General features: G+C 43.2%; 3 protein-coding genes across 3 annotated transcripts in view; 2 read left to right on the top strand and 1 right to left on the bottom strand.

Annotated features, from left to right (window-relative positions):
- The first annotated feature begins 1952 nt into the window (after positions 1–1952).
- rps6kl1 (ribosomal protein S6 kinase-like 1) lies at positions 1953–9370 on the top strand. Its single transcript, XM_056296423.1, has 11 exons — positions 1953–2088; positions 2435–2559; positions 4516–4608; positions 4833–4880; positions 5425–5627; positions 5764–6850; positions 6917–7313; positions 7409–7498; positions 8030–8112; positions 8252–8347; positions 9058–9370. The coding sequence occupies exons 1-11, from the start codon at positions 1953–1955 to the stop codon at positions 9166–9168; spliced, it is 2469 nt and encodes an 822-aa protein (XP_056152398.1). The 3' UTR covers positions 9169–9370.
- A 1208-nt stretch (positions 9371–10578) lies between these two features.
- On the bottom strand, positions 10579–22135 carry dlst (dihydrolipoamide S-succinyltransferase). Its single transcript, XM_056295978.1, has 15 exons — positions 22017–22135; positions 20985–21018; positions 20843–20882; positions 20307–20368; positions 20108–20182; positions 18982–19037; positions 18341–18449; positions 18087–18254; positions 17818–17903; positions 14914–15011; positions 12358–12488; positions 11875–11948; positions 11683–11766; positions 11422–11589; positions 10579–11274 (listed from the first exon to the last, which is right to left on the bottom strand). The coding sequence occupies exons 1-15, from the start codon at positions 22077–22079 to the stop codon at positions 11140–11142; spliced, it is 1383 nt and encodes a 460-aa protein (XP_056151953.1). The 5' UTR covers positions 22080–22135; the 3' UTR covers positions 10579–11139.
- Positions 22136–25075: 2940 nt separating this feature from the next.
- prox2 (prospero homeobox 2) overlaps positions 25076–26849 on the top strand; it is a 7172-nt gene continuing 5398 nt past the window's right edge. Inside the window, exon 1 of the mRNA XM_056296457.1 lies at positions 25076–26665. Within this exon, the coding sequence (XP_056152432.1) occupies positions 25076–26665 (1590 nt within the window). The remainder of the gene's footprint in view (positions 26666–26849) is intronic.

The raw sequence follows: 26849 nt of genomic DNA on the forward strand, positions 1-26849 counted from the left end.
ATCTGGTGCCTTGTCCATATGACTCATGCTCCTTGGTGGGCAGACCCCTCCCATTGTTCTTTTATGGGAGTTACGGTATCTGATACATTTCATCCTCCCTCCCTCCCTCCCTCCTCTCCCCCTTAGTCTCCTCTCCTCTTCCTAGGCAATGCTGGGTCTGCAAACCCCCCCACCCCACCCCCCACCCCGCCTAAAAGCTAGGCCTCCCTTGGGGGGTAGGGGGTATGGTGGAGGGCTGTCCTTTGTGCTCTGTTAAGAGCCTGGCTCCATCTGGTACTGAGGACTGAGTCCCAGCAGATTACAGATTCCAGGCAGGGGTGAGGCCTCCATTCACAGTAGAAGGTTGACATCAGTGGAACACATTAGTACTGTACATTATTCCTGAATGAATTGAACCGCGCTCACAAAATTTCATTGCAATAATTAAATGAACATCCTCTGGGCCTCTAACAGCCTCATTGCTACTTAAATCTGAAGACCGTCTGCGTTCAGCGTAAGCATCTATCTGAGGCCGAGTTGCAGCCTGCAGCCACAGGACAACAAAAAAAAAAAGAAAGAAAAGAAAAGAAAAAAATACAGCACTGTCTCTTTAAACTGGCCAGCATCTGTCAGGAGGAGAGGGGGAAGTGAGCGCCTTGCGTTAAATGGTACCCTCAGTGACATCACACTCAGCCAATGGGAGGCCTTCCTCGAGCTCTCTCCTCCTCTCCTCTTCCTGAGCCGAATGTGTGCAGGAGGCTGCCGAGGACACAGGCCACTGCCGATGCTGCTGCTGCTGCTGCTGCTGCCGCCGGGGCACTGGGTCCTGGGCATGCCCACCTCGCATCTGGTAAGGGGTGTGTATGCGCATGTGTGTGTCTGCGTGTTGCCTATTTTCTGTGGTTTTTTTTGGTGCAAGTACATTTTTCTAAAATATGACTAGTTCTTTGGCTTATTTGGCACACGAGGGTGGTGATGGAAGACAGGTGATGAGGATGGCTGTGTGTGTTTCGTAACACTCCTTAAAGGATGTCGCCTCCATGATTGTAACTGCAACTGGAGGTGTGTTTGTGTGTGTGTTTCAGTGTTTTAATCGCTGAATTGCTCAACAAGAATGCTATATTTTCTATCAATAAGATGTGTTGAGATCCACAATAGCCCATGTGATCTGTTTGTCAGTAAATTTTACCAAGTGCACCCAAAGATATAGCCTAATGCTATTTATAGCCTGTTGAAATGAATTCCTTTATTATCAGTGAGGAAAGCTGTGTTTTAGAGGTTGTGTGTCTATGTGTTTATGGTTTTGTTTGTGGATTGATTAATTAATAAGGTACCACGGAAAGAATCAGATGTCAACAACTTCTCAACTAGGAGCTTCAAGTAACCCTCCTGCCATAGAGACTGAAAATAACATTTCAAAATATAGTTTAACCCAAAGTAAAATATAATGTTTAGTGCTGTGAGTCACCTCTACAGTATGCCATCGTAGCTAGATGCATGGAGTGGTTCCTTCTATTAATCAGCAGTATAGTAGCCTCCTCTTCAACTCACTTCCTGTGCTGCCTTGACCGTTAACTCTTTGTTTACAGTGGCTCAGATCATTATGCGCTGAGATAAATACATCAGCCATGGAGTCACGGGGGGCAGAAATAGGCCGGAGCCAGTGACAACAGAGAGAGATGACTTACACTGCTGATAAGATCAGGGAACAAAGGTGAGTAACTATCTCAACAGCAACACCATGGTTGTATTTCTCAGAGTTAGCACTACTGCCATGGGGTGCATGAGACAGAAACAAGCCACTGAGCCAATGAGGTGACCTTTAGATTCACTTTCTGTTTCAGTTCCTCTGCTAAATACTGGCACCGCTTCCGTCAGATTTCTGCATGACTGGCGGTAATTTCTTTAGCTGGGCTCTCTGCACTGTGCACACAGGCCCATCTGGACCTTGACGGGGCCGAGTCAGGGCAGCCATGGCAAAGAGAGACTATCTGGTGGAGGCAGCCAAGCAGATCCGCATGGCACTAGACAGGGAGGTGAATGAGGACTACGAGGCAGCCTTCAGTTACTACAAGAACGGGGTGGATTTGCTGCTAAACGGAGTGCAACGTAAGTGTGGTATTGATCATAACATTTGGTGATACGGTTACTCAACACGCTCATCAGGGCCGTGTGACTGGACCATGTGAGGAATGTTCTCAAAAGATGGAAGTCGCCTGCCAAAGGTTAAATTCAGACTTCCTTATTGACCAAAAATACCTCCTTTTTTATGTGTGTGTGTGTATGTGTTTGTGTGTATGTGTGTGTGTGTCAGCAGACAGCTGTACATAGGTTAGCAATTGTTACCTTTGTTCAGAGGCCGAGCGGCTCAATCAGAAACGGTCTTGTCCCAGTCAACGTGACTGAGTAGGATTCTGTGACTGCTGGTGTCTGACACAGCCCATCTGTCTTGCAGTGGACCCAAACAATGACCGCCGAGAGGCCGTGAAAAGGAAGACGACTCAGTATCTGAAGAGGGCAGAAGAAATCTTCATCTCACACCTGCAGGACAACCTAGGGAAGGGAAACTCTCATTTGGGGGTGAGACCGCCATCTTTTGCTGACCGAAGTAGACTTGGGTCTAGAATTATTCATACATTTGTGGTCTGCATGTGTGGTTATATTGATTTGTGTCTGGAGTCGAAATGAGAAAGGCATTTCCTGGCCTTCTGCTTCATGGATGTCCTCACGCAACTGGACAAATCACGTCTGAAATTAGTCTCCGTAACTTGTCCTCTCGAGAGTTTGAAGGCAGAATTAACTCCTCGTTTCTTGATTTTTACTGTATATGGATAACATTGTCCCAGCTTTTTAAATGTACACTAAATATAGAGGTGGGAGGAAATTCCCGTCGGTGCAAAATTGTGAAACCGAGCAATGACGATTCCAATATTGCAAAATGTTGAAGCTCAGTTAACAAATGTTGTGAAGAAGTGTGACACCCTGCCACAATATAATGATTTCTAAATCTCCAAAAGTTTGAATTTTAACTGTTTGAATGTTTACTCAGTCACGTTTTAAGTTTCCATAACACATGGGGCTTGACATAAGTGCATTTTGTTGTACATTTCGTTTGGATTTTGTAGTTTTCCCATTTTACTGTTGAAAAGAGGGGATGCAGCCTTAAAAATCACAACATGAATCAAACTTTGTATGACATTGTGCTGTTTGAAACAAAATTAGAATATGTAACAAATCAGTGCAAAAATATCATTGTAATATTGCATTGGGAGGTATGTGACCAGCCCCAATTTAAAATCCTGCTTGATGGATTGTGATGTCCAAAAAGATGGTTGTGAGACTAGCTATGTTATAAGGGTTGGAGACAGTGGCACTGATGAAAAGACAGGAGGGAGTTGAGTTGAGTTGAAGAGTTGAAGATGCTAAGATTTTCATCAGGAGTGACGAAGAAGGACAGGGTTAGGAACGAATATATTGGAGGGACCGCTCAGGTTGGACCGTTTGGAGACAAAGCAAGAAAGGCAAGCTTGAGATGGCTCGGACATGTGTGGAGGAGAGATCCTACGGAGCTGCCAGGGAAGAGGAAAAGAGGAAGGCTAAAGAGGAGGTTTATGGATGTAGTGAGGGAGGACATGCAGGTGGCTGGTGTGACAGAGGAAGATGCAGAGGACAGGAAGAGATGGAAACGGATGATCCGCTGTGGCGCCCCCTAACGGGAGCAGCCGAAAGTAGTAGCAGTAGTAGTAGTAGCAGTAGTAGTAGTAGATATGGGCATAGGTTGTTACTTATTTCACCATAACAAAACTCTGTATGGTAGCGACATACCTGGTGTATGTATACCTACAATTTCCTGTTTGTTCCATTTATTTCTTCTGTTTTCCCCCGTTTTTCTCCCCAATCGTATCCGGCCCATTACCCCACTCTCCCGTGCCGTCTCGGTCGCTGCTCCACCCACATATCACACGCCTGCTCCGATACATGTGGAGTCGCCCGCGCTTCTTTTCACCTGACAGTGAGGAGTTTTTTCCAGGGGGACGTAGCATGTGGGAGGATCACGCTATTCTCCCCCTCCCCCTCCGGACAGGCGCCCCGACAGACCAGAGGAGGCGCTAGTGCAACGGCCAGGACACATACCCACATCCGGCTTCCCACCCGCAGACACTGCCAAATGTGACTGTAGGGACGCCCGACCAAGCCGGAGGTAACACCGGGATTCGAACCGCGTTCCCCGTGTTGGTAGGCAACGGAATAGACCGCTACGCTACCCGGACGCCACTGTTTTGTTTTGTTTTGTTTTGTTTTGTTTATTCTGTGTACGTGACGTATGCAAGTGCTAGAAGCTGCTGTGAGCCCGAGTCAAAGTCCTCGTGTGTATATAGGCACACTTGGCCAATAAACTGATTGTGATTCATGTGATACATGGAAGAATGCAAGCTGGGTCTGCACTGAGACAGGCTGTTCTTAATGCCCGCTACGGCTTTTCTTCTTCTTCTTCTTCTTCTTCTTCTTCTTCTTCTTCTTCTTCTTCTTCATTAGGGTTACAGCAGCCTGCGATTCAGACCAATCCGACACCTGAGTTCCCCCGTAGAGGATCTGGAGATGTGTAAAGTGGTGGGAGTGATCGATAAGGTAAAACGAACGTTTTACATTCAGCGAACCCTAACAGACATGTTGCTTCTTTAATTGCTTCTCGATGCGCTGAAATCAGTAATGAGGTTGTTGTTTGGGCAGCCCAGGATACAGATGAACCACGATGAAATAGGCTACGATAGCCGTTGACTGCAAAATGTGCCGTTTTGTTTATCCACTTTTTCATGTCGTCTCAAAGATGCTGTCATTTTTCCCTTTTGCAGGTCTTGACTGTTCAAAGTATGGTCAATAAGGAGACATTTGTTGTCAAGGTGAGTTGCCGGCTCCCCGGAAGCAACCCATAATTGTTGCTACAGCATAATAGACAGCACAGACTTCCTTCCTATGGTAAACACTTATCCACTGACACGGTGGATGTTTCGGTGGCTGACCCTGTCTGAGGCAGGCCAGTCGATATGAGCACCCTCCATCCTGTCTCCCTGAGTGTCCTCCTCCATTGATCTGTTTAAAAGCCATCCCAGTCTTAACTGGAGCTACCGCACCTCCGATTTCAGGAACCAGAGGGACACGGGGACAGTGAGGCTATTCTTTCTCACAAAAAAAAAAAATACAGCCAGTAAGCCATAATTTCTGGTGTGCTGAAAAAAGTAAAATATCAAGGAGACACAAAAATCAGGTTGACATGTTTTGACAAAAAAAAAGATGATTTTTTACCTAATGAAAACAGCTGTAAATATAGGCTCCCTCACCTCAGTAATAGTCTTATTATTCATGTGTGTGTGTGTGTGTGTGTGTGTGTGTGTGTGTGTGTGTGTGTGTGTGTGTGTGTGTGTGTGTGTGTTTGTGTGGCCCCAGAGTCTGCCCAAGTCAAATTGGGAAAGCAGAGACCAGCCAACCATCATCCCTCAGGGGGTGCCGTACATGGTGAAGCTGCTGAGGTATTACGTCAGCGAGGATGCTGTATACCTGCACCTGGAACACATTCAAGGTGAGCTGAAACAACTATTCAGTGCTGCAGGGATAATGCTCCAGCAGATGGCACTTTGCTGGTCAGCGATGCCTTTTGCTGGGTGGTGATGGACTTTGACGCCGGTATGATGTTTATCTTGGGAAAAAAAAGTAAAACATTGAAAAGAGGTGCTCTTTAACAAAATAACAGAGCTAAAGAAAAGATCGACAACACAGAAAATCCAGCATTGTTCTTACTGATGACTTATCAAGTGATTTGTCTGTTGTCCCAGGTGGGAGACTCTTCTCCAAGCTGCACAAGCTGAGGAGTGAAAGGGCCAAGGAACACCCAGAATGCATCAGTCCAGGACAACGTATGGTCAAGCTGAAGAGCAGCTACACATCTCCCACAATCAGCACCGATTATCAGCACCATGACAGGGGGGACATCGGCACGAGCCTTCTCCCAGAGAGAGTGAGCGATGAGAGCCCAGATACAGACTCCCCCACTTCATGGGATGAAACTCAGCAGAGGCTTGAGAGCTTCGGTACCCACACCTACATCGAGGAGACGGGCTGTCTGCAGAGCACACGATCCACAGCGTCATTTTATGCTCGGCTAGAGCGGACAAACTCAATTTCGGGTCCGGTGAGGACACAGGTCAGCGCTCATATCCATCCACCAGCCCCGAGTCTGTGTTTGCATTCTTCTGAAACTCAGGGAAAGCCTGCTCTTCCTTTATCATGTGCTCGTGTCAGTCATGCTATTAATGCTATGTCAGAGCTCCATAAAAAGACCCCCTGGATGGGGCTGATAGAGTGCAGCTCTGATTTTGAAGTTGCTTGGAGTGCTGCTGATTCCGCAGCCAACTGTGAACGCATGAGCTCCTATGCAGTGTTTGATGCAAATTTACAAAGAACTGCTGGGAAAATTGCACCTCATACAAATCAGGCCTTGTTTGATAAAGCAGGGTCAACAAACACTGAAAATACTAGTACAAGTTTTGACTCATGTCAAAGCTCCTCTCCTGCCATTTTACACCTCCCTCTCCATTGCCAAACCCAGATCCATGGCAGGGTCCCTTGGATCGCCAACGGGTCTCACCCAGGATCCGCCATGAGCACGAATCTCGGGAACACCATAGACGTAGGGACAGACTCTCTCCAGCATTGCAGGGCTGAGGAGCAGGCCACCAGCAGTCCCACGTCAGAGGAAAAAAAGGCCATGCTAGTCATCAGGAGCACAGACAGAGCAGTGTTGTCTGATGACACAGACACACGGACTTCTTCGGAAAACCTCCAATCTCCATCTAGCCCTCTCTGTCATGGCACTGCAGGAAATCAAGGTGCAGGTCCAGGGATCTCCCTGAACTTCTCCAGGGTGAAAAACCAGGGGGAGCCCCTTTCCAGAGAGCCTGGAGAAGGGGTGGAAGAGGCATGGGAGCTACTGAGCCCTGGAGGAAAGGATGCCCCTCTAGGGGGAGGATCATTCAGTCATCTTTCTGACCCCTCTGCACAGAGAAGGAGGGGAGACATGGATGCTTTCCTGAGGTCAGAGGTATCAGCGGGGCAGGGGGAAGACCAGACCATCGAGGTGGATGGCTGGTGCCACGTGCCTCATTTCCCGACCAAGTCTTCCAGGGCCAAAGAGAAGGCCATGCAGGCATGCTGGGGGTTGCCTGAGGCAGAGGTCCGTGTCTGGGGAGCACAGATTCTGCTGGCCCTTGAGAGTTTGCATCAGCAAGGAATCCTGTGTCGGGACTTGAACCCCAAAAACATCTTGCTCACCAACAATGGTAAATTCAGCAAATCCCAGTTAAAGGCACTGCATGAGGAGCACTAGATCACTTTTCTAAAATGTATTTTGACATGATTTATTGTGTTTTACCAGGAAAGGTGTGTTTGACTTTCTTCGGCCAGTGGAGTGAGGTTCAGTCAGAAATTGGCTCCAAAGCAATGGAACAAATGTACTGCGCTCCAGGTAAACCTACTGGTAGAGTGAAATTATTTGTCTGCCATCTAGTGGTGGGAGAAAATACACGCTGTACCTTTTTTGTGACCGAGTTTTTAATATTATCTTATGGTATTCTAGGTGTATTCTATTTGTATTTAAGGTACAAATATCATCATTATAATCCATATGTTTTCACAACAAGAAGAAAAAACAAAAACAAATACAAGGAAGTGTGATAGACACAAACCTTTAGCATATTTCCATACATATATATACATACATCTCACATGCCAACAAATAATAGCATGACAAGCACAGAAACACAGACCTTTGTATCAAAACAAATCAGAACACAAATTATTATGTACCTGTGAACTGCTATATGCTGACCCTGCGCCCTTTCCCAAAAATACACTTTATTCTAAACAGTAAACGGTGTATAAATTTTGCATAAGAAAAAATGTAATGATAGAAATAAAACACGTTTTCAAAAACAACCATTTATGAAAATAAATAAATGCATTAAAAAAATACACCTAACACGCTGTTGTTCAACAGAAATTGGAGGTGTGTCCAAGATTACAGAGGCTTGTGATTGGTGGAGTCTGGGGGCTTTGCTGTTTGAACTTCTGACAGCAATGGTAAGCAGAAGTCTCTGCAGAGTCTGTTCAATGGTAAACAGTAAAGTCTAAGACCATGTCCTTTGAAACATTTTTTTGCAGACGTCGTTGTTGAGCTATTGCCTGGTTTCCTCATACAAACTGTTCCCTATGCCTGCAGCCCTTGTGGCAGCTCCATCCTGCAGGAATACATTCTCACACCCAGCTGCTCATTCCCGACCACCTGAGCACTGCAGCTGCATCCCTGCTCACTGAGGTAAGGCCTTTGACTCGGATCAAATAGTGTCCCAAGGATGCATGCACACCAAAACACTTCTCCAGGTGCAGAGTCAAAGAAATCAAAAGAGATCAGTGAAATAGGACTTGCACTCTAAATTAAATGCTGCAAGAGTTATTCCAGCATGGCTGACATTTTCTAACCCACTTAGATTCTGATGATTTAGTCGAAACGTCAACCGTCCCTGAATAAATCTGTTTTGCAGCACTTAATTTAGAGCATGAGTCTTTTTTTATGACTTGGAGCATCCATGGTGCTTGTGCTCTATATAGTGTGGTCAGAGGCAGAATAATGCTCACCATACCACTGAATGCACACTCACATATGTTTTTCTATACTTGTAAGGACCCTTGATGACTACATTCGTTCCCTAAACCTTAACCTTAACCATCAGAACTTGTGCCTAACCTTAACCCTTACCCAAACCTTAACCTAATCCTAATTCCAACCCTAACCCAAAACCCAAGTCCTAACCTTAAAATAGACCCTTGAAGAGGTGAGAACCAGCCGAAATGTCCCGACTCTTATGGTTAAAAGCACAAATTTGTCCTCACAAACAAGCTGAACAAGAACACACACACACACACACACACACACACACACACACACACACACACACACACACACACACACACGGCAACTATATACAATGTTTACCTGTACTAACAATACTGTCCAACTGTCCACAGTTGCTTCAGTTTGATGCAGGCTATCGGTTGGGTTCTGGAGGAGGCGGTGTGAGTGACATCAAGTGTCATCCCTTCTTCAGTGGTGTGTCCTGGAAAGCTCTGAGCTGCTAGTGGGTCCAACCGACAGTGGTCCTGGTTGGATTAATCTTCCCCAGAGGCCCTCATGTGGCCAAAAAGGATGCGAACCAGGTTCCCTGCCTCCTCTGGATTTTTGCTTCCCAAAGAAGAAACATGACAGAAATACTGCTGAAATTTGAATGAAACTGAAATATTTTCCTTCAGACGTAACAAATGGATTTGTTGAATCCACGTATGACAGAGACTAAGCTCTTGATATGGAAACTGAGGGCAGCTTTTTGCTATTTTATGGAGGGCCGTTTCCATGCATATCATTTTTACACTTTATCATCATGCATGGCAACTAACGTGTCTCCTTCTGAAACACTGGACATGAGGACTTTTATGTCCATCCATTGACAGGAATAGCAGTTGTCAAACCAGGGCATTAGGCAATAAAAAAGAGAAACTTTGTTTCCCTGATCTTTTGCTCTGAGCATGTCTCCCTGTATGAGTATTGATCCTTTTGCTGACACCTAAATGTATAGTCTCCAAAATAAGTCTGGGACTATAGCGCAACAGAAATGTATTGGGCGTCCAGGTGGCGTAGCAGTCTATTCCGTTGCCTACCAACACAGGGATCTCCGGTTCGAATCCCTGTGTTGCCTCCTGCTTGGTCGGGCGTCCCTACAGACAAGATTGGCCGTGTCTACGGGTGGGAAGCCAGATGTGGGTGTGTCCTAGTCAATGCACTAGTGCCTCCTCTGGTCAGTCGGTCGGGGGGCCCTTTTCGGGGGGGAGGGGGAACTGGGGGGAATAGCATGATCCTCCCACATGCTACGTCCCCCTGGTGAAACTCCTCGTCAGGTGAAAAAAAGCGGCTGGCGACTCCACATGTATCAGAGGAGGCATGTGGTAGTCTGCAGCCCTCCCCGGATCGGTAGAGGGGTTGCAGCAGCGACCGGGACGGCTCAGAAGAGTGGGGTAATTGGCCAAGTGCAATTGAGGAGAAAAAATTAGGGGGGGGGGATGTATTATTGATCATTTAAGATTTTTATTTTAATTAGGAACTGACCCTTAACTACTGCAGGATCTTGGTTTATTATAAAGATGAGTAAATCTCTTTCAGAGCTCAACTCAGGAGCCAGTCAGCCATCAAGAACAAAAAAAGGACATGTTTTTTGGTAGGATTTGTTTGTGGCACAATAAAATATCCATTTGGATGATAAACTAAATCATGTTCTCATTTATTATCCAAATATCTTGTCACTTGGTATTCTAGCTGTTTTGTCTAATTTCCAGCATTTGGAATTGCCAATATTAGGGTAAAATGGGCCTAATGGGGGCTGAAGAGTTCGTGTTGGTTGAAGGTGGGCTTCCACATCAACTACCTACATGGGGGTCCGGGGGGTTGTAGCAGATCTGATATGACAGCCAGCTGAAAAACCCACACTGGAGTTAAGTGGTGCAGCTCAAGTTTTATTGTTTAAAACATTCTTAAATAATCACTTTCTTACAGCATGAACAGAATAATTCTCGTTTGTTTTTGAACAAGATAACGCCAATGTTCAGAGGAATACTTCAGACATCTTAGGACATAGTGTTTTTCTTTTTGTTTTTTACTTTGTAGCTCGACTTGTAATTATTGTTCTTCCCTCACCAAAAATAATGAAACAATAATATGCACTTTTACTAAGTATGCCATTCACTTCAGAATATTTTAAAAATTATTCAATTGCATTTAGAAAATGGCAAATGGCGCAGGAGATATAACATCCATTTTGATCTATGAAGCCCAGTACTACTGAAACCTCAAACCCAGACATTTTCCACAATAGCACCAATCTTTCTGTCTTTCCCAGCCATTAAAGTCCAGTGCGCACCTTACTTTCTTTAGAATATCCCTTTTGTTTCTAGTTGACCAATACAATAATGAAGCAGTTACAGTAAAGATCGTCAGGAGGAGACAGCCACTGTTTGTGAATGGTAGTTTGTTTGATGGAGCTTGGAGGTGCAAAGGGTTGATCACATGTCCAGCAGCAAGACCCTTGGGTCTTCCACCACAGACTTGATCTTGCGCAGGAAAGTGACAGCCTCTCTCCCATCTATCAGGCGGTGGTCATACGTCAGGGCAACGTACATCATGGGACGGATCTCCACCTGGATGGATATGAAATGGTTGTTGTATGAAAGTGTTCAGTGGCTAGGTGAGCTGTCTGGATCACATGCATCGTCACACCTTAGCAGGCTTAACACAATAGGGGAGGGCACAAAGATCAGATGAGCTCAAAATGAGCTAACACAAACCTTGCCCCCAACAGCAACAGGCCTGTCGAATATTCCATGCATTCCCAAAATGGCAGACTGCGGAGGGTTGATTATAGGAGTTCCGAACATGGACCCAAAAACTCCGCCATTGCTGATAGTAAAGGTCCCTCCATCCATGTCCTCAACAGCCAGCTCATTCTTGCGGGCCTACAGACAAACATCAGCAATCGACATTAAAACACCAGCATACCGAATCCATGTCTTTGACACCAAGCCAATGTTTAAAGCGATCTAAAATACCTTTTCTCCCAACATATTGATGGCTTTCTCAATGTCAGTGAAGTTCATTCCCTCTACTCCTCGGATTACAGGAACCACGAGACCCTAAGAGAGAGAGAGAGAGAGAGAGAGAGAGAGAGAGAGAGAGAGAGAGAATATTAGATGAAAAACAGACATGCCACATTAGGGTTTACATACATATACTTGTCTTACCTTTGGCGTGGCCACAGCTACACTGATGTCGACATAGTCCCTGTACACAATCTCTTTGGTTGTGTCATCAATGACTAATGACACAAAACAGTTACAAAAAAAAAATCATCAATTAAAAAAGGTTTTTTACATGCAGCACCCACATTTTAGTTTTCAGTTATTACTTAAACACAAAGATTAATTTTAAGCATGTACCACTTCCTGTGTCGTGTTGATATGGCGTGTGTAAGTGGTGGTTAAAAACCCACAGACTATTTTAAATGTCTAAACCTAGTATGAAGACCAGCCTTTCTTCAAGTGTGGTTTGTCTAAATAGGACAAGGCAGCATGTGGGGAATAAGTGAGTGAGTGTGAGATTTTGAGGCTTGGCAGAAATGTAAAACCCTGTTCTTGAACACATGCACCTCCAATGACTTGATGCCCTAAACTGACACTGCAAACTGTGGCTTCTTTGTGAACAGACATTTGTGGTGAAGGCCATACCGGCATTGACAGCAGGTTGGTCGGCCAATGCATAAGCTGCAGCTTTTACAAACGCCGACATGAAGCCCAGCTTGATATTGTGCTTCTTCAGGAAGGCATCTTTATAAGTCCTCCTCATCTCTGAGATATTGCTGTGGACAAATTGCAAATTGAAGGAACACACTGGACAAGTATCGATTTCACACAAACACGAACGTAGCATGGGCTATTCCAGAGGGCTTGTTTAAATTTATTAAGATCAATACCACTGGGATGAATTAAATGTTCTGACAATAGATTATGCTAGAGAGAAGCATTTATTTCACAATTCATTCCACTGAGACTCTTAGTAGTTCCTCATGTCACTTGTTCATGGCCTAGTTTCCAGGTCTGACAGCCAGTCAGTCATGTGGACTACTTCTAAAATATGGATTGCTGAAGATAGAAGGGTTATGTTATCCTTTGCAAGAAATTTTTTCTGGATTTTCCCCTCCCTTTTTCTCCCCAATTGTATACGGCGAATCACCCCACTCTTCCGAGCTATCCCGGTCTCTGCCCCCCCCCCCTGCCGATCTGGGGAGGGCTGCAGACTACCACATGCCTCCTCCGATATACGTGGAGTCGCCAGCCGCTTCTTTTCACCTGACAGTGAGGAGTTTCGCCAGGGGGACGTAGCGCATGGGAGATCACGCTATCCCCCACCCCCCCAGCTGCCCCTCCCCCCTGAACAGGCGCCCCGACCGACCAAAGGAGGCGCCAGTGCAGCGAGCAGGATACATACCTACATCCAGCTTCTCACCCACAGACACGGCCAATTGTGTCTGTAGGGACGCCCGACCAAGGCAGAGGTAACACGGGGATTTGAACCGGCAATCCCTGTGTTGGTAGGCAACGGAATAGACTGCTACGCTACCCGAACGCCCCCTGCAAGAACTTTTTAAAATACTCAAGACACACAATAATCAAAACGGTGATCAATGGCAAATTTCAGCAACAGGTTACAACTTTGTTCGCTGGAAGTTTAAGTATTTTTGAGCCTACACGAAAATATCAATTTTAAAACATGGTAACCATTTTCTTTAAGACATATGCCATTAAGTTCAACCAATGTACAGAAATAAATACGTATGCCTGTTTAATGCTTTAAAAAGATGTTACAAGTCATGGTGAATTAGTGCTACTGACATTGGCCTGCTAATCGTTTCACTATTGCTCATTTTTCTCTTGTATCTCTCTTTTAAATTGTTTGTTTTCCTGTCTCTAACCCTGTTGAAGCTCTAGGGTTTCTCCGCTAACATAATTAGCTCGTCCCAAGACACACACTCTCCGAGAAAGGAGAGAAGAAGCGATAAAAATCTTCACTTTCTAGAGCCTGTAAATCTTATTGGGCTGTCATAAAAGCCCATATCGGTTGAGGCTGCTCTTCCACTCAGAGCGTAGGTCTCTGCGGGCCCCTACAGATGCTCCAGCCTCCTGCTCTGACAACCTCCTTCGGCTCCAGATGAGCCCTAGCCTGGGAAGTCTTCGTCCAGACCATCAATGTCAATCCAATTAAGATACATAGAAAACCCTGAGTAGCTGAAAGCAGACACCACACATTTGCGGGGAAAAGAAATCCTCAAAGTGTCCTCTTTAGCACCAGGGGCAAGCAGAGACAATAGCACTTCCTTCTAAATTAATAAAACCTGTTTTCACAATTCTTATCTTCGTTTTAGATGGCATTATGACCAAATATTTACATTCCAGAGTCTAAGAGGGTATCAGGTTTCAGAAAGCTTTTGCTACACAGATTCCAATCTATAAACACTGAGGCAGGTGCTCTCTAGTCTCGACTCTTGAGAACCTAAATAAATAAAACAAAATGAAATACAATATATCTAAAGCCAGACTTTTATGCATAAACTATATTAAATTACTATTCAACCACCCAAGATTTTATTCTTGTTGGGATGAATTTGCATGGCTCATTCATATTCGTCACAAAGGTGTGACATGATGGGATATGCACATCCCATCAGGTTAGAGGGCATTTTCTTACCACCCCTTCTCTTAGGAAGTCTGCTGCTGATATCATAATGGCTGATTTTGCAGTTTTCTTAAAGTAAAAACTAAAGACCTACTTGTCTTTATGCATGCTCAACAATCCAGGGGGGAAAATGACATGTTTCTCTCAATAAACATTGTGTCCAGATGAACTGATTCATCTCTCTGTAAAGACCTACTTGTTTTCATCATCATTTGACAAGCAGTTACCACAGAGTTGGTCGGCTTTCTTAACATAATATATATCCTGCCAAAGAGGATCTCCACCTCAGCGCACTGTTGGGTTAGTGTTTCTAGTTAGTACTAGTCTATGTGTGCTTCCAGTGGGACTATAATATTACAGGCTGCCTTTAGGGCTATGTAAATAAACCTGACTTGAATTTCCAAACCACAATAGTTATTAATAATGTACCTTTTTTCTCCTGGGAGTCTACCCTCAATGGGGTTTAACATAAGAAGACTACTCTGCCCAGGTATACCTATTAATGTGGAGGAATTGATTATACAGATAAGCTAATATGGACATTTCCTTACCTCATGTCAATCTCATTGAATGTAGTCAACATTGCACAGGTGTTCTGGGCTTCCTTCAGTCTCTGGGCAATTCTCAGCCTCATGCGGTTCATCTTCACCTGATAAAAGAACAAATAAGGTTACACCACATCCCCATACAATACATTTTTTAATTCAATTTTCAATTCTACAATTGCCTTATTGCTTCCATCTAGCACATATCCAATCAAAGCAGGGCTGCAGACTGCAGGTAAACGGTGGCATTTTGCAGCAATTTTACTTGGCTGGGCCAATGACAATTTTTAGGGGTTGCACAGAATGAGCATCTAATTAATCAACTTACCCCATGGTTTGATCAAACTTGTCAAAATTTAAGTTCCTACTTAAGTACAACGTACAAGGTGCTATGAACTAGTAGTGGGAAGTTCAACACTTAGACTCTGTTCTTTTGGACTGGCCGAGAGTTAAGATTCGATTCTGAATTGATTCATTCGATTCACTTTAAAAAAAGAAAAGAAAAAAAAAGAACATTTTACAGCCCACAGGCTAACCCATCAACCCATCCAATGAATGAATCAAACACGACTGTGGCAAGGCACTACCACAGCCTGGGTTCTCTGACACAGAGACATCAATAAAGATGGTAGCTGAGGACTCAACTGCCCGTTTATTAAAACATGATTAAAAACGCCAAATTAAACAAGACATATATAGAGTTTGTATGGGAGAGAGCTGCACGGTTCTGCATTTCCATGTCTCATTCTCTCCTTGTCTCTGTTGGATGCCATTTAATCTGTCCCAATTAATGAGAAGAAGTGGGGGAAGCTGGTCTGCACCCCACTCTGCCACAATGATCAACCAAGCACCACATGTCAGAAATTAACTACCTGTGTTGAGCGAGGTCTTCTTACTGTTTACTTTGTAAACGACCGACTGTATGATCCAGTAGCTCACACCAATTCAGCCAGTGACTGAAATGTACGCTAGGGGTTCATTCATTCACTTCACTAATGGACTGGGCTCTATTTGAGAGTGGATGCAACAAGGGGATGCTGCCACCCGCCACCCCCGGTTTGGGAAGAAAAAAAAGGAGACAAAAACCAACCCTTTGTAAAACTGACATCCCCTTTTCCATCGCCTTTGGGTTAATGGCACTATGTTATAAATCTTAATCAAGGACTGTTATAGTTATAGTATGTAAAAAATAAATCTCTTAACAATAACATTTTATTTATTATATTTTTCTATTCATTAGAGATTTGCAGACCAATTTTAAATTAGGGATGCAACGTATCACCAAACTCACAGTTGGGATCATATCACAGTTTTGAGTCGCTGATTGGATAATTTTTCGGATCGGGGGGGGGAGGGGGGAGACAAATATAACTTTCCTTTCCACCTATTCTGTAATGTTAAGCAAGGAACTTTTGCTCCCAACATTTCAAGATGTCAAATGTTTAAATACATTCTTAAAATATGTAAAAATTTTTAATACTCAATTATTAAATTGTAATATTTACTAATAAAATTTAAATATGAGGCATGATACCTTCTTCCTTTAAATGACTCAACGAGGCTTTTCAAGTTCTCCCGCTCCTCTGCCAGTCATGACTGTCACTGCACGTTTTGCAACGCGAGCATCCCTGATAGATTCATTGGGATTCAACATGCCCTCTTCATGTGAACACACAACAGCTTTTTTTTTTTTTTTAGATAATCAACCAATCATTGCACTTCAGAGTAAAACACAGCACGCATCTGTCTCATCTTTTCACTGCAACCCTGCATTGAGATTTAGGAAATTATTACTTCAAAAAGTAACACTGGCTGTAACACTGTATTTCACTGTGATCGTTAAATTTTGCAATTAAGCCACGAATCACATGCATGCCGAACTGAAATATATATATATATATATATATATATATATATATATATATATATCAACACGAATACAGGAAAAAAGATTTTAATGCATGGCAGTGCAGGCATGTTTCGTGCATCTCGCACTTGTCAGCTGCTTAACAGTAATATATATATATATATATATATATATATATATCGTTTTTTTTTTTTCGGAAACCATCAATGGTGTTGGTAAGAGTGCTCAACAAATGAGGAGCAGAATATTAAGATAGATGTAGAAAAAAATATATATATTCATAGCAGAACAAGTCTGTTTTGAAACAGGCTTGTTCTGCTATGAATTAAGTTTCTTTTCCTACATCTATCATACACACATATGTATATATATATATATATCCTAATATTCTGCTCCTCATTTATTGAGCACCTTTATCAACACCATTGATAGTTTCTGGGGGGGAAAAACCAACAACACTCACTCTCTCTCTCTCGATATATAACATGTTGATATTCTGCTCCTCATTCATTAGTTGAGCACTTACAACACCATTGACGGTTTCGGAAAAAAAACGCTATAAATACATATAAAATGACAAAAGAAATGACAAATAAATGTTCCTGATTCATATAAAATATTAATATAATACTGTATTTAACTTTAATTGTCCACTTCTCATATGCAAATTTACTGTGCTGGCCTGCTCTTCAACAACTGTGTTTCTAAAAATAAATGTTTTAATTCACTAAATTCTATTTTTATATGAAACACACAGTTGCACCTTATTTAAAGTCTTTTTTCTTTTTTTAGATTTCTAACACAAAATAACCACATAACTGACAGTAAAAACAAATTCAATAATTTCCACGATGATTATTCATTACTTATATTGTGTAATGTCAGAAAAAAAAATGGTGTGACTAAATCAAGCTGGAGTCACCATCTCAAAACTTAGCACTGCTAATGCCACAAGTAGTTAATTGTTAGTCTGGAGCCATGCCTAGTCTAAGTCAAATTCATCTTAGCAGCATTTGGGTATTCAGGTTGTCTTTGCATCTTACCCTGCTCTCTGTCCTAGCTGCTTTAGCCCCTCCTTCTGCCTGGGCCACAGGGGCAACGGGAGCGGTACTGGGCTTGATGGCTGAAACTATGACAAAGAAGTTAAGGACCTGTTAATATCTCTTCATATCAGTTTAGCCACATTAGTAAACGCCACTGTCTATAGAAAAAGGAAAAATTGATTGACTATACTCCTTGCTCATGAGAGCAGCTAGGTCAAGTTAAGCACCTCTCACATAACACAGACAGTCTGTCTGGTGACGGCACTAACCTGGTTTGGTGTCCATCGCATGTGCTGGCACAGGTGGCACAGGGGGCATAGTGGTGGGAATGGGGCCCACAGTAGAAGGAGGAGGAGGGGGAGGGGGGGTTGCAGCAGACGGTGGAGGAATGGTTGGTGCCTCAGTTTTGGGAGCCTCTGCAGCCTTGGGAGCACCGGCTATGGACAGAGATTTGAGGAGATAAAGAAACACAAACCTACAACATAATCTTGGTCATCTTGAATGTCAATGCAGTATTACAGACCTCCTTTCCGAAGCTTGAAAAGAGGAGTTCCTCCCTCTACTCTCCCTCCATCAGGGACCAAAAGTTCCTCAATAACCCCGGCAGCGGGCGAGGGAACCTGCACTGATGTCTAATGAGCGGGGGGGGGGGGGTGCCATTGGAAAAAACAGGGAGTTTATTTTACTCAATATGTAGAGTTTGTACAGGGATATTGCCTTTATGTGGACAAAGTATAGCTAGAATTGGGTATCACTACAATTCCAATATGCAAATACTTGAGTGTGGACTTATCCAACAGCATGATCTTAAATTCATGCGTATATCAAGGATTTACAGTTGACAAATAGATTTTATTTTCAACTTATGCAACAGATTGAAATATTGAAATAAAGAAAAATATACACAAAGCCAACCTGAGAAACAAAGGCTGATATCCAGGAAATACTGTGTGGCTTAACTTCTGTAAAATCTCTCCTGTTCCCCATCTTACAGCTCAAACAAAGTATTGTTTTGAAGGTACTGTTATGGGCAAAATCAACATGTACTAACTCTCATCCCCGTTGAAGTAGAGATCGGAAGGCTCTCAAATTTTACACGGCAAAACCAAACAGTTAACAGCCAATACAAACTCTATGAGTGAGAAAGACCTGAATGGCTTATACCTTATCAGTCTCGATTTCACAGACCACCTCATCTTCACTGACAGTGTCCCCAACAGCTGTAAGGACAGGGTAGCATTTTACAATAGAGGAAAATGATCTTATTAGTTTAATTAAATTAATATAATTAATTAAATTTAGTGCCATCTTTCCTTGTTGTGGAACACAATTGCTTTACTTTAAAACTTTAAAAACTAGTAGAACGACAAAAGGTGGTCATTTTGACCGCTTTGGATTTTCAGTTTAATAACTTTGTGGAAAAAAAAAGATACAGACCTGAATGCTCCAAAAATTGCATATATTTGCATTAGAATAAGTTTTAGATCAATTGCACAAAAAAATTATAAGATCTACCTAATACGACCATGAGCGGTCAAAATGGCCGCGCGTAATGTGCGCGTCACGTCACTATTTATGACGGCCAGACGCGTGTTGTTCACGTCATTTCCTTCGCAACATTCAGTTCTTTTTTTTATATTTCACATTTATAGGCCTTGTTATGTTTGTTAGATTAGCAGTATGTGTTTTCCGTTTTGTTTTTCAGGTATTATTTCCAACATGTCTGGGTACAGCCACCGTTTTAGATGCACCATGACTACCACCGAGGCGTTGCAGTATTTACAGGCGTTGGACAGCAGCGATTATACATTGTTTGAAACATTGTATTGTAACAATCACGGATGTGTAGACTCGCTAGCCCATTGGCTAATGGGTCAGACCTTTTAGTTGACTGGTTAGCGCAGTCGCCCGTGGTGCTGGCGACACGGGTTCGCGTCCTGGCTGCGGCGGACTCCCAGCTGCCTCCTGAATTCGCTACAGTATTGTTGTTAAAAGGTTAATTTTGGTGTCAGTTGTTTCCTAACAGACATATTAACACATGCAATGAATTAATATCTCAATTGGGTATTTATCTTGACAGAATACAGAGTTTAAAAATCGGCAGTCATTTTGACCACCCATGGTTGTTTTAGGTAGGAGTGAAGTCCCGGTCATTCTAGTGTTAATAACACACGATCTCGCGAAATGGGGCGTCTCGAACCGTGAACACCATATCGAACGATTCGGAATTTGATCCAGTATCGTCCCATCCCTAGTGTCTAAATATGTAAGAACAGGAAAAAGAAGTCACCTCTCTCCCACCTCACATCGCCCTCTGTGACAGATTCTGCAAATGCAGGAGTCTTAACTGTGACCACTTCGTCCCCTGGATGCCAAAGACAAGATATTGTAAGTAAGTTACTCACGCCAATCAGCAGCAGTGTCATTACAAATTAAGAGTATTAATTCCAGTACTAGGTAGAGTAAATGACATGAAAATTGATACATACTGTAGGCTACAGATGTCCTGAAGTACTGGATTTGGAAGACGCTGGACCGGGGACTACATTTACTAAAGACAAAAAAACAAAAAGAACTGATGTTAAAATATTGCTTGGTTGTAACCCTCAATCTACAGTCAAAAATTTGAGGCTAAGAAAATTAAGTCGATTTAGAATTGCAGGCTTCTTAAGCTTGCAAGTAGAAAGGCACTTTCAACTATGGATACCAAGTTTGTAAGTGAAGCATGAACCGCATGTCCTATTTTGTAATTCACAAACTTAAGATAGGACAGCTTACAGAGAGAGTGGTTGTTACTTTGAGAAAAAAGGATATGGGTGAGTTGAAATTAGGCAGGGTGAGAAATATGATGGGAGCGAGAGAAAATGTGTGAGGATGGATGGTTGACTGAAACCTTAACATGTCAGCAAATCATCAGGTTTAGGTAAGCACTGTACCATCAACTCAGCACTTGGGCCTCACAAACTAAAAACCAATTTAGAAATCTCTACAGAGTGTGATATCTATTTAGTGTTTAATTACTTACACTTTATTGTTGAGAGTGACAGCATGGCTAGCTGACAGTGCTGGAGGAAACATGAAGACAAACATGAAAATCTTCCAATGGCAAAATTAAAAAGGTCAAACGTTTATATTTTAAGGCTCCAAATCCTGACCACCAAACATACCTGATGTTGCTCGTCGTGCTAACACATTATTCCCCTGTTGAAAAAGACAATGAGTCAAATGGTGTTTCTATCATAATTCCAGTTTACACCAAATTCTCTGTCAAAAAAGATTGTTTGCTTATCATGTGTACCAAGTCTACTAAGTCAGCAACAGATTATTGCAAAACACAGGGCAAAAGTCAACGCAAAGTATAATGATAAAAAAACCCACATATTTGGGTCAAAGGTCACGTCTTTGTGCCTCGACCTTCTACACAACGCAACTGTATAGCGAGTGCGAAGCTACTGCAGTTTTGTATCTGATCGTACACACCCAAATAAATTTGAAACGTATTTCATCAGTGAACTTATCTACAGGAAGAAAGTTAAACGGACCGATCATCTGTGTCATTTGTACAGGAATGCTTCTGGTGGTTATTGGGCCGACACAGAACTTTGGATTTGAACAGCTGTCTCGCTATTTACAAACGCGATGAACTCGCCGGTGCACAGTATCAGAAGCGACATGGAAGCGGTAGAGAAAAGGAGAAACCAGACTCCGAAAATTGTCGATCGCAAAACAGCAAACGACCTCAGCAAGTTAGCGCTCAAAAGCTACCTAAGAAACGTGTTAACCTGACCTAGCCGGCTAAGGCTAACCATACACCGTTAGCTGCTGAGATTCTGTTGGCCGAGTAAAGAGAACGTTGGTAGCTTACAAGACTAGCCGGGCTAAATATCGCCAGACAAGTTAAAACATGTACTACCTCGATGTAACCTTGTAGATAGGACTAGGCAAACACGTAGGATAGAAATGTCTAGGCACAGGACTAAAATTAACAAGTGAAGAAGCGGCGTACAACGTTAAAACAGAGTGTACCGCAGATTTGGGTAAAGTGTCACACTGTCCTTGGCTTGCAATGTTACGGCCTGCCCGTGGCCTACCGAGGTGGCCTGACTTCGGCTCTGCAATATAGGCACGGAGAACAAGAGATGCATGGTCGCAAGAAGTACACACAAATAAATCACGTTTTCAGAGTGACCCTAGCCTACCTGGCGGATAGTAGAGAAGGAACGACCAAATCCCCTGGTGAGACACCGGGAATGGGATAACATGGTGGCTGACTGACAGCGACCTGCTCTTCCCACACGGCAGGACTGATCATGCGCAAGAGCCGTGGAAGCGACGTGGGATGAACCATGTGCTCCCGCGGAAGGGGGGGGGGGGTCGCTGTCAGTGGCTGACGGGCTGCACCGAAGAGGAACTTGCCACCTCGATCTTTTCTCCGTAGATCTTTTCTCCTCTTGACAAATTAGGCTACTGTACAAACAAAATCCAACCCCCGTCAACCCGACGGAATACAACAGAAAAAGAATAAATCACTATAAATGATTATCATGATAGGCTTACTCTACGTTTATTAAGATTATACAACAAATAGGATACATCAAATATATCAAATGGAACATCTATCTATCTATCTATCTATCTATCTATCTGTCTATCTGTCTATCTATCTATCTATCTATCTATCTATCTATCTATCTATCTATCTATCTATCTATCTATCTATCTATCTATCTATCTATCTATCTATCTATCTATCTATCTATCTATCTATCTATCTATCTATCTATCTATCTAGCTATCTGTCTGTCTGTCTGTCTGTCTGTCTGTCTGTCTGTCTGTCTGTCTGTACAGAAACTACGGTTTCAATGGCCATGTGTACTATTCACAGATGATTTGGGAATGTTTGCAGTCACAGCATTGTAAGATGGCGACAGACGTACTCTTAAGATGTACTCGTAGTTTAATGGTCACGCCCATTCGCAAATGAAACTGGTCATTGGTTTCGGTCGTTATGCATTTGTATTGTTTACAGGGGTGGGAGGGGATACCTGCAGTCAGTTTAGACTGAAGAGGTCACTTAGATGAGTGATGAAACGTATCTGTCAATAAACGTTGTATCCAGATGAACTGATTTAACCTTCTTTGATATCTATCTATCTATCTATCTATCTATCTATCTATCTATCTATCTATCTATCTATCTATCTATCTATCTATCTATCTATCTATCTATCTATCTATCTATCTATCTATCTATCTATCTATCTATCTATCTATCTATCTATCTATCTATCTATCTATCTATCTATCTATGTCTGTGTTTAACTGTTTAGATCTGTCTACCATGCCTTACACCAAGGTCGAGGTGACTTCAGAAAGTTCTCAAAAAGTCAGACCATTTTCAGGATTGATATTTTTCGAAACTGACCTTGAAAACAACGCATTTGCTTCGCTGAAGCCGATCAGCGTTTCGTTACGAGTACTTCTACTTCTTCGCGGCGGCCACTCGGCTGTCACGTCGTCCCCACTGAAACGATGGAGATCCGCTGGAAACGCATGGCCCCGCCCCTCCTCCGTCTGCCGCTTGGAGCCCGGCGCACACGTCAGCTCCCCAGTCTCCGTGCAGGCCGTCAGCCGGACAGCACCCAGCGCAACAGGTAAGAGCCAACACTTGTGCCTGCGCTTGAAAACACGAGGTCCGTGTTAAGTCGTCTGCATGACATTAGACTCTGAACCTCACCTAAAGACCGTCTGGGTCAGCAAAGCACCCGGGAACAGTAGAGACCGGCAGATTAATATCGAAAAGCGAGGTGTTTTCTTCACGTTGTTCTGACATGTTTTGTGTTATTAACAGGACTATAATGTTTAACTTTTTACTTTCTTTTTTAAGGCTTGGTAAAGGTGAACCCCCAAGCTTTGCAAGCACTGAACAGTTTTGTCCACTTGGATGACAGCGAATGTGTGCTTTTTCGGATGATATGTAAAACCGATATTAAAAAGAAAGTTTATTGTGGTGACAGTGCAGCCTATTAGATTCCACTGATCTAATAAAAAAAAGTACTTTACAATATTTTGATATTGCACACAGATGCTAAGTTTGCTCATCTTCTCTGGCATGGAGTTGAGTTAATTCATAATTTTTTGCCTCTATACGGCAAAAGTCTCATTGGATCCTGTCTTGCAATGCAATAATAATAATAGACATCAAATGAAATGAATACAACCACACTATTATCTTGGTGCTGGTTGTACGAAGACAAATCAAAGAGGGGGCTTCATAATTAAAGTCCCAAAACATGATTGGTACAGATGAACCTCTTAACTCTCACAGGTTTTCCCAGTGGAATGTATGATTGCTCTTGCTGATGACATTACATGTATTTTCTTTTTTGAAAATTAAAACAACCTGACTTTTTAACAATTTAATTTATCGAAGAACTCTGCCCGTTAAAATTCCCCGTCTGCTTCAAGTACAGTAACGAGAGAATATATTTGGGAATCTGTCGTTGATATTATACAGAAGAAGGTGCCAGTTAACGATGGGCTATTAGCATTCAGGACCACCCTTAGAAATAGATATAGCAACCCAACTCCATGTTAGAATTTCAAAGTAGATTTGATAATGCACGTGCAGCCTTTGTTGTCTGAGCACAAAGTGCTTGTGCACCCTTAAGAGAGAGGCAAGGAATGACCGAAGCGTTCTTTTCCTTTTTCAAACAATTATACAAAAATAATATTCAAAGAATAATTTCATCTCTGTCTAGTATAAAATATTTTGCTAGTCCACACCATAAATACGTAATAAATATTTTAGCAGCTGAAATATCGGATTTAAAGGCCATAAAGGGAATCCCATGCTTTAGAAAAATGACTGCTCGCTCCGTATCCATTGCATGTGTTTTGTTTTGTTTTGTTTTTGTTTTTTATTCATTTTCTTTCAGAAGTCAAGGTTCATCGTGTTTGCCACTACACAAGACATACTGCACATCTGTGACACTTTCAGATTTGAATGACATATAGGGGTAGACAGCTGACGATAGAGCCAAATATTTAAGTTACATAAATGAGGAAGCAGGCTGTATATATCGCTTTTCCACTTACATTTCATTATGTTTTTTACTTTACATTAGATTTTGTTTTTACATTGAAATTGTGAGATTTGAGAGACTTTTTTTTTCTCTTTGCAGATTCTTACAGTTTGCATACTTCTTGTTTCTGCAAAGTGCCAGGCTGCAGTGCCTTAAAGATTTATTCACTGAGCATGAACCTCAGTCTCTCTGACCAGAACATGCACAAACCCAGCGAGGGATGTCTAGAGGATGACAAAGCGGACCTCATTATCCCTTGCTTCCGCAGAAACATGTACGAAGAGCCTCTGGCCTCATACTCCAATGGATCCATCATCTCTCAGCTTCTTCGCAAGACCATTCACAACAAGAGGGGAGCAGATGAAAGCCATTTCTACCTGGCCCCTGCAGCTGTATCCAGCTGTACTGTCGCTGACTCCGGCCAGGAGGACCAGAGCAGCGTCTCTTCAAAAGACAGTACGGCAGAAGCCGCTTCTCCCAGCTGTCACTTCTCCACAGGTGCAAGCCCAGAAGGAGAGCGTCTTCTGAGTGACCACCTGCAGGCCAAGAGGGCAAGGGTGGAGAACATCATTCGGGTCATGGCAGGCTCACCCAACAGCAGGCTGCACGGTGACGGCGAGAGGTGCGAAACAGATGCCGGGGAGACCAGAGAGAGTAGAGAGACAAGGGAGACCAGAGAAATGTACAGGGAGAACAAACGGAAACAGAGGTTGCCTCAGCATCAGGAGGATAATGCTGTGGGCCAAGCAAACAGAAGAGCCAGAAACAGTAGCAGTGGCGAGACCTGCAACACCAAGGATGAGGAGTGTCATAAGCTGAAAGAACAGCTCCAGAGCATGCAAAGGCTCTTGCATCAACTCCAGGAGAAGTTCCTTCAAGTTTACAACCAGGAGGATCATGAACATGAAGAGAGAGATGAAGCAGAGAACGCCATAGCACGTGAGCACTTGTTAGCAAGTAAAGAGTCTAGTGCCATAAGCACTGAAGATGAATTTGAGGGGATGCACAGCAAGGTGACCACAGAGTGTAAGGACAGAATGAAAATGGAGGGTTATTCGGTTCAACAAAAAGAAGCGCAGAATCTCAAGGACACCTTGAAGCAGGAGCTCTCCAAAGTTGTGAATGAATGTGTGGATAAGGTGTTCAAGAGAGTGTCCTCTACAGAGATGGATCTGTCTCCTCAGCAGCGCGTATGCTCGTCTCCAGAGATGCAAATCAATTTGAGTTTAGATAGGAAGAGCCCACCAGCAGGCTGTGCTCAGGAACAGCCTCACAATGAAGAGACCACAGTCAAACCTAGGTCTCTGGAGTACTATGAAAGCGCTGAGGCCCAGAGCCCACAGGACCAGACCGAGGCCCTGTCGCTGGTGGTCCGCAAGCCAACAATGACTCCTATGAGCTCTGTTACTCCAACGGTGAAGAGGCCCTACCCTTTACATCAACCCCCATTTCAGTTTAGCTATAGCACCCCTTTACATGAAAGCCAGATCTTGGAGCACCTCCTAAAATATGGACCCCACACCAACTTTGGGGGCCTCCCTTGCATGCCCCCCTCAATGGAAAGGACCTCCCCAGACTCGGTTGACCTGCCCTGGGAGACCATTGCCATGAGGTCCAAGGTGACGTCCAACCACCTGGGCCATCACCCTCGCTCCACACCTCTTGGGCCGGTGACGGTTGAAAATCTGTGTCTCCCTCATGTCAAGATGGAGTGTGGAGATCTGCAGAGCATGGCTGAACGAAACCCCTACATGTCTCTCAACATATCCTTTCACTTCATAAAGAAAATGATTATGTTTTGCATCATGAGATATTTACATTTACCAAAAAAATAAAATAAAATATATATATCATCTTATTAGGTAATGGAAATGGAAACAGAAGTTAATGCACTTTTGCAGTAGCAAGACATGGTTCCAGTGACAAAGTAGCCAAACTATTATCCAG

The sequence above is a fragment of the Lampris incognitus genome, chromosome 16 (genome assembly GCF_029633865.1).
Source record: "Lampris incognitus isolate fLamInc1 chromosome 16, fLamInc1.hap2, whole genome shotgun sequence".
NCBI classification, from domain to species: Eukaryota; Metazoa; Chordata; class Actinopteri; order Lampriformes; family Lampridae; genus Lampris; species Lampris incognitus.

What these genes read in the sequence shown, in the direction of transcription:
- dlst (XM_056295978.1), bottom strand. Translation starts at nt 22,079, where the DNA reads ATGTTATCCCATTCCCGGTGTCTCACCAGGGGATTTGGTCGTTCCTTC. An exon ending in AGCACGACGAGCAACATCAG is followed by an intron (nt 20,883 to 20,984) that starts GTATGTTTGGTG and finishes TGTTTCCTCCAG; the next exon opens with CACTGTCAGCTAGCCATGCT. An exon ending in TTCAATGAGATTGACATGAG is followed by an intron (nt 12,489 to 14,913) that starts GTAAGGAAATGT and finishes ATTTGTCCACAG; the next exon opens with CAATATCTCAGAGATGAGGA.
- rps6kl1 (XM_056296423.1), top strand. Translation starts at nt 1,953, where the DNA reads ATGGCAAAGAGAGACTATCTGGTGGAGGCAGCCAAGCAGATCCGCATG. An exon ending in AGGAGACATTTGTTGTCAAG is followed by an intron (nt 4,881 to 5,424) that starts GTGAGTTGCCGG and finishes GTGTGGCCCCAG; the next exon opens with AGTCTGCCCAAGTCAAATTG. An exon ending in CATCTTGCTCACCAACAATG is followed by an intron (nt 7,314 to 7,408) that starts GTAAATTCAGCA and finishes GTGTTTTACCAG; the next exon opens with GAAAGGTGTGTTTGACTTTC.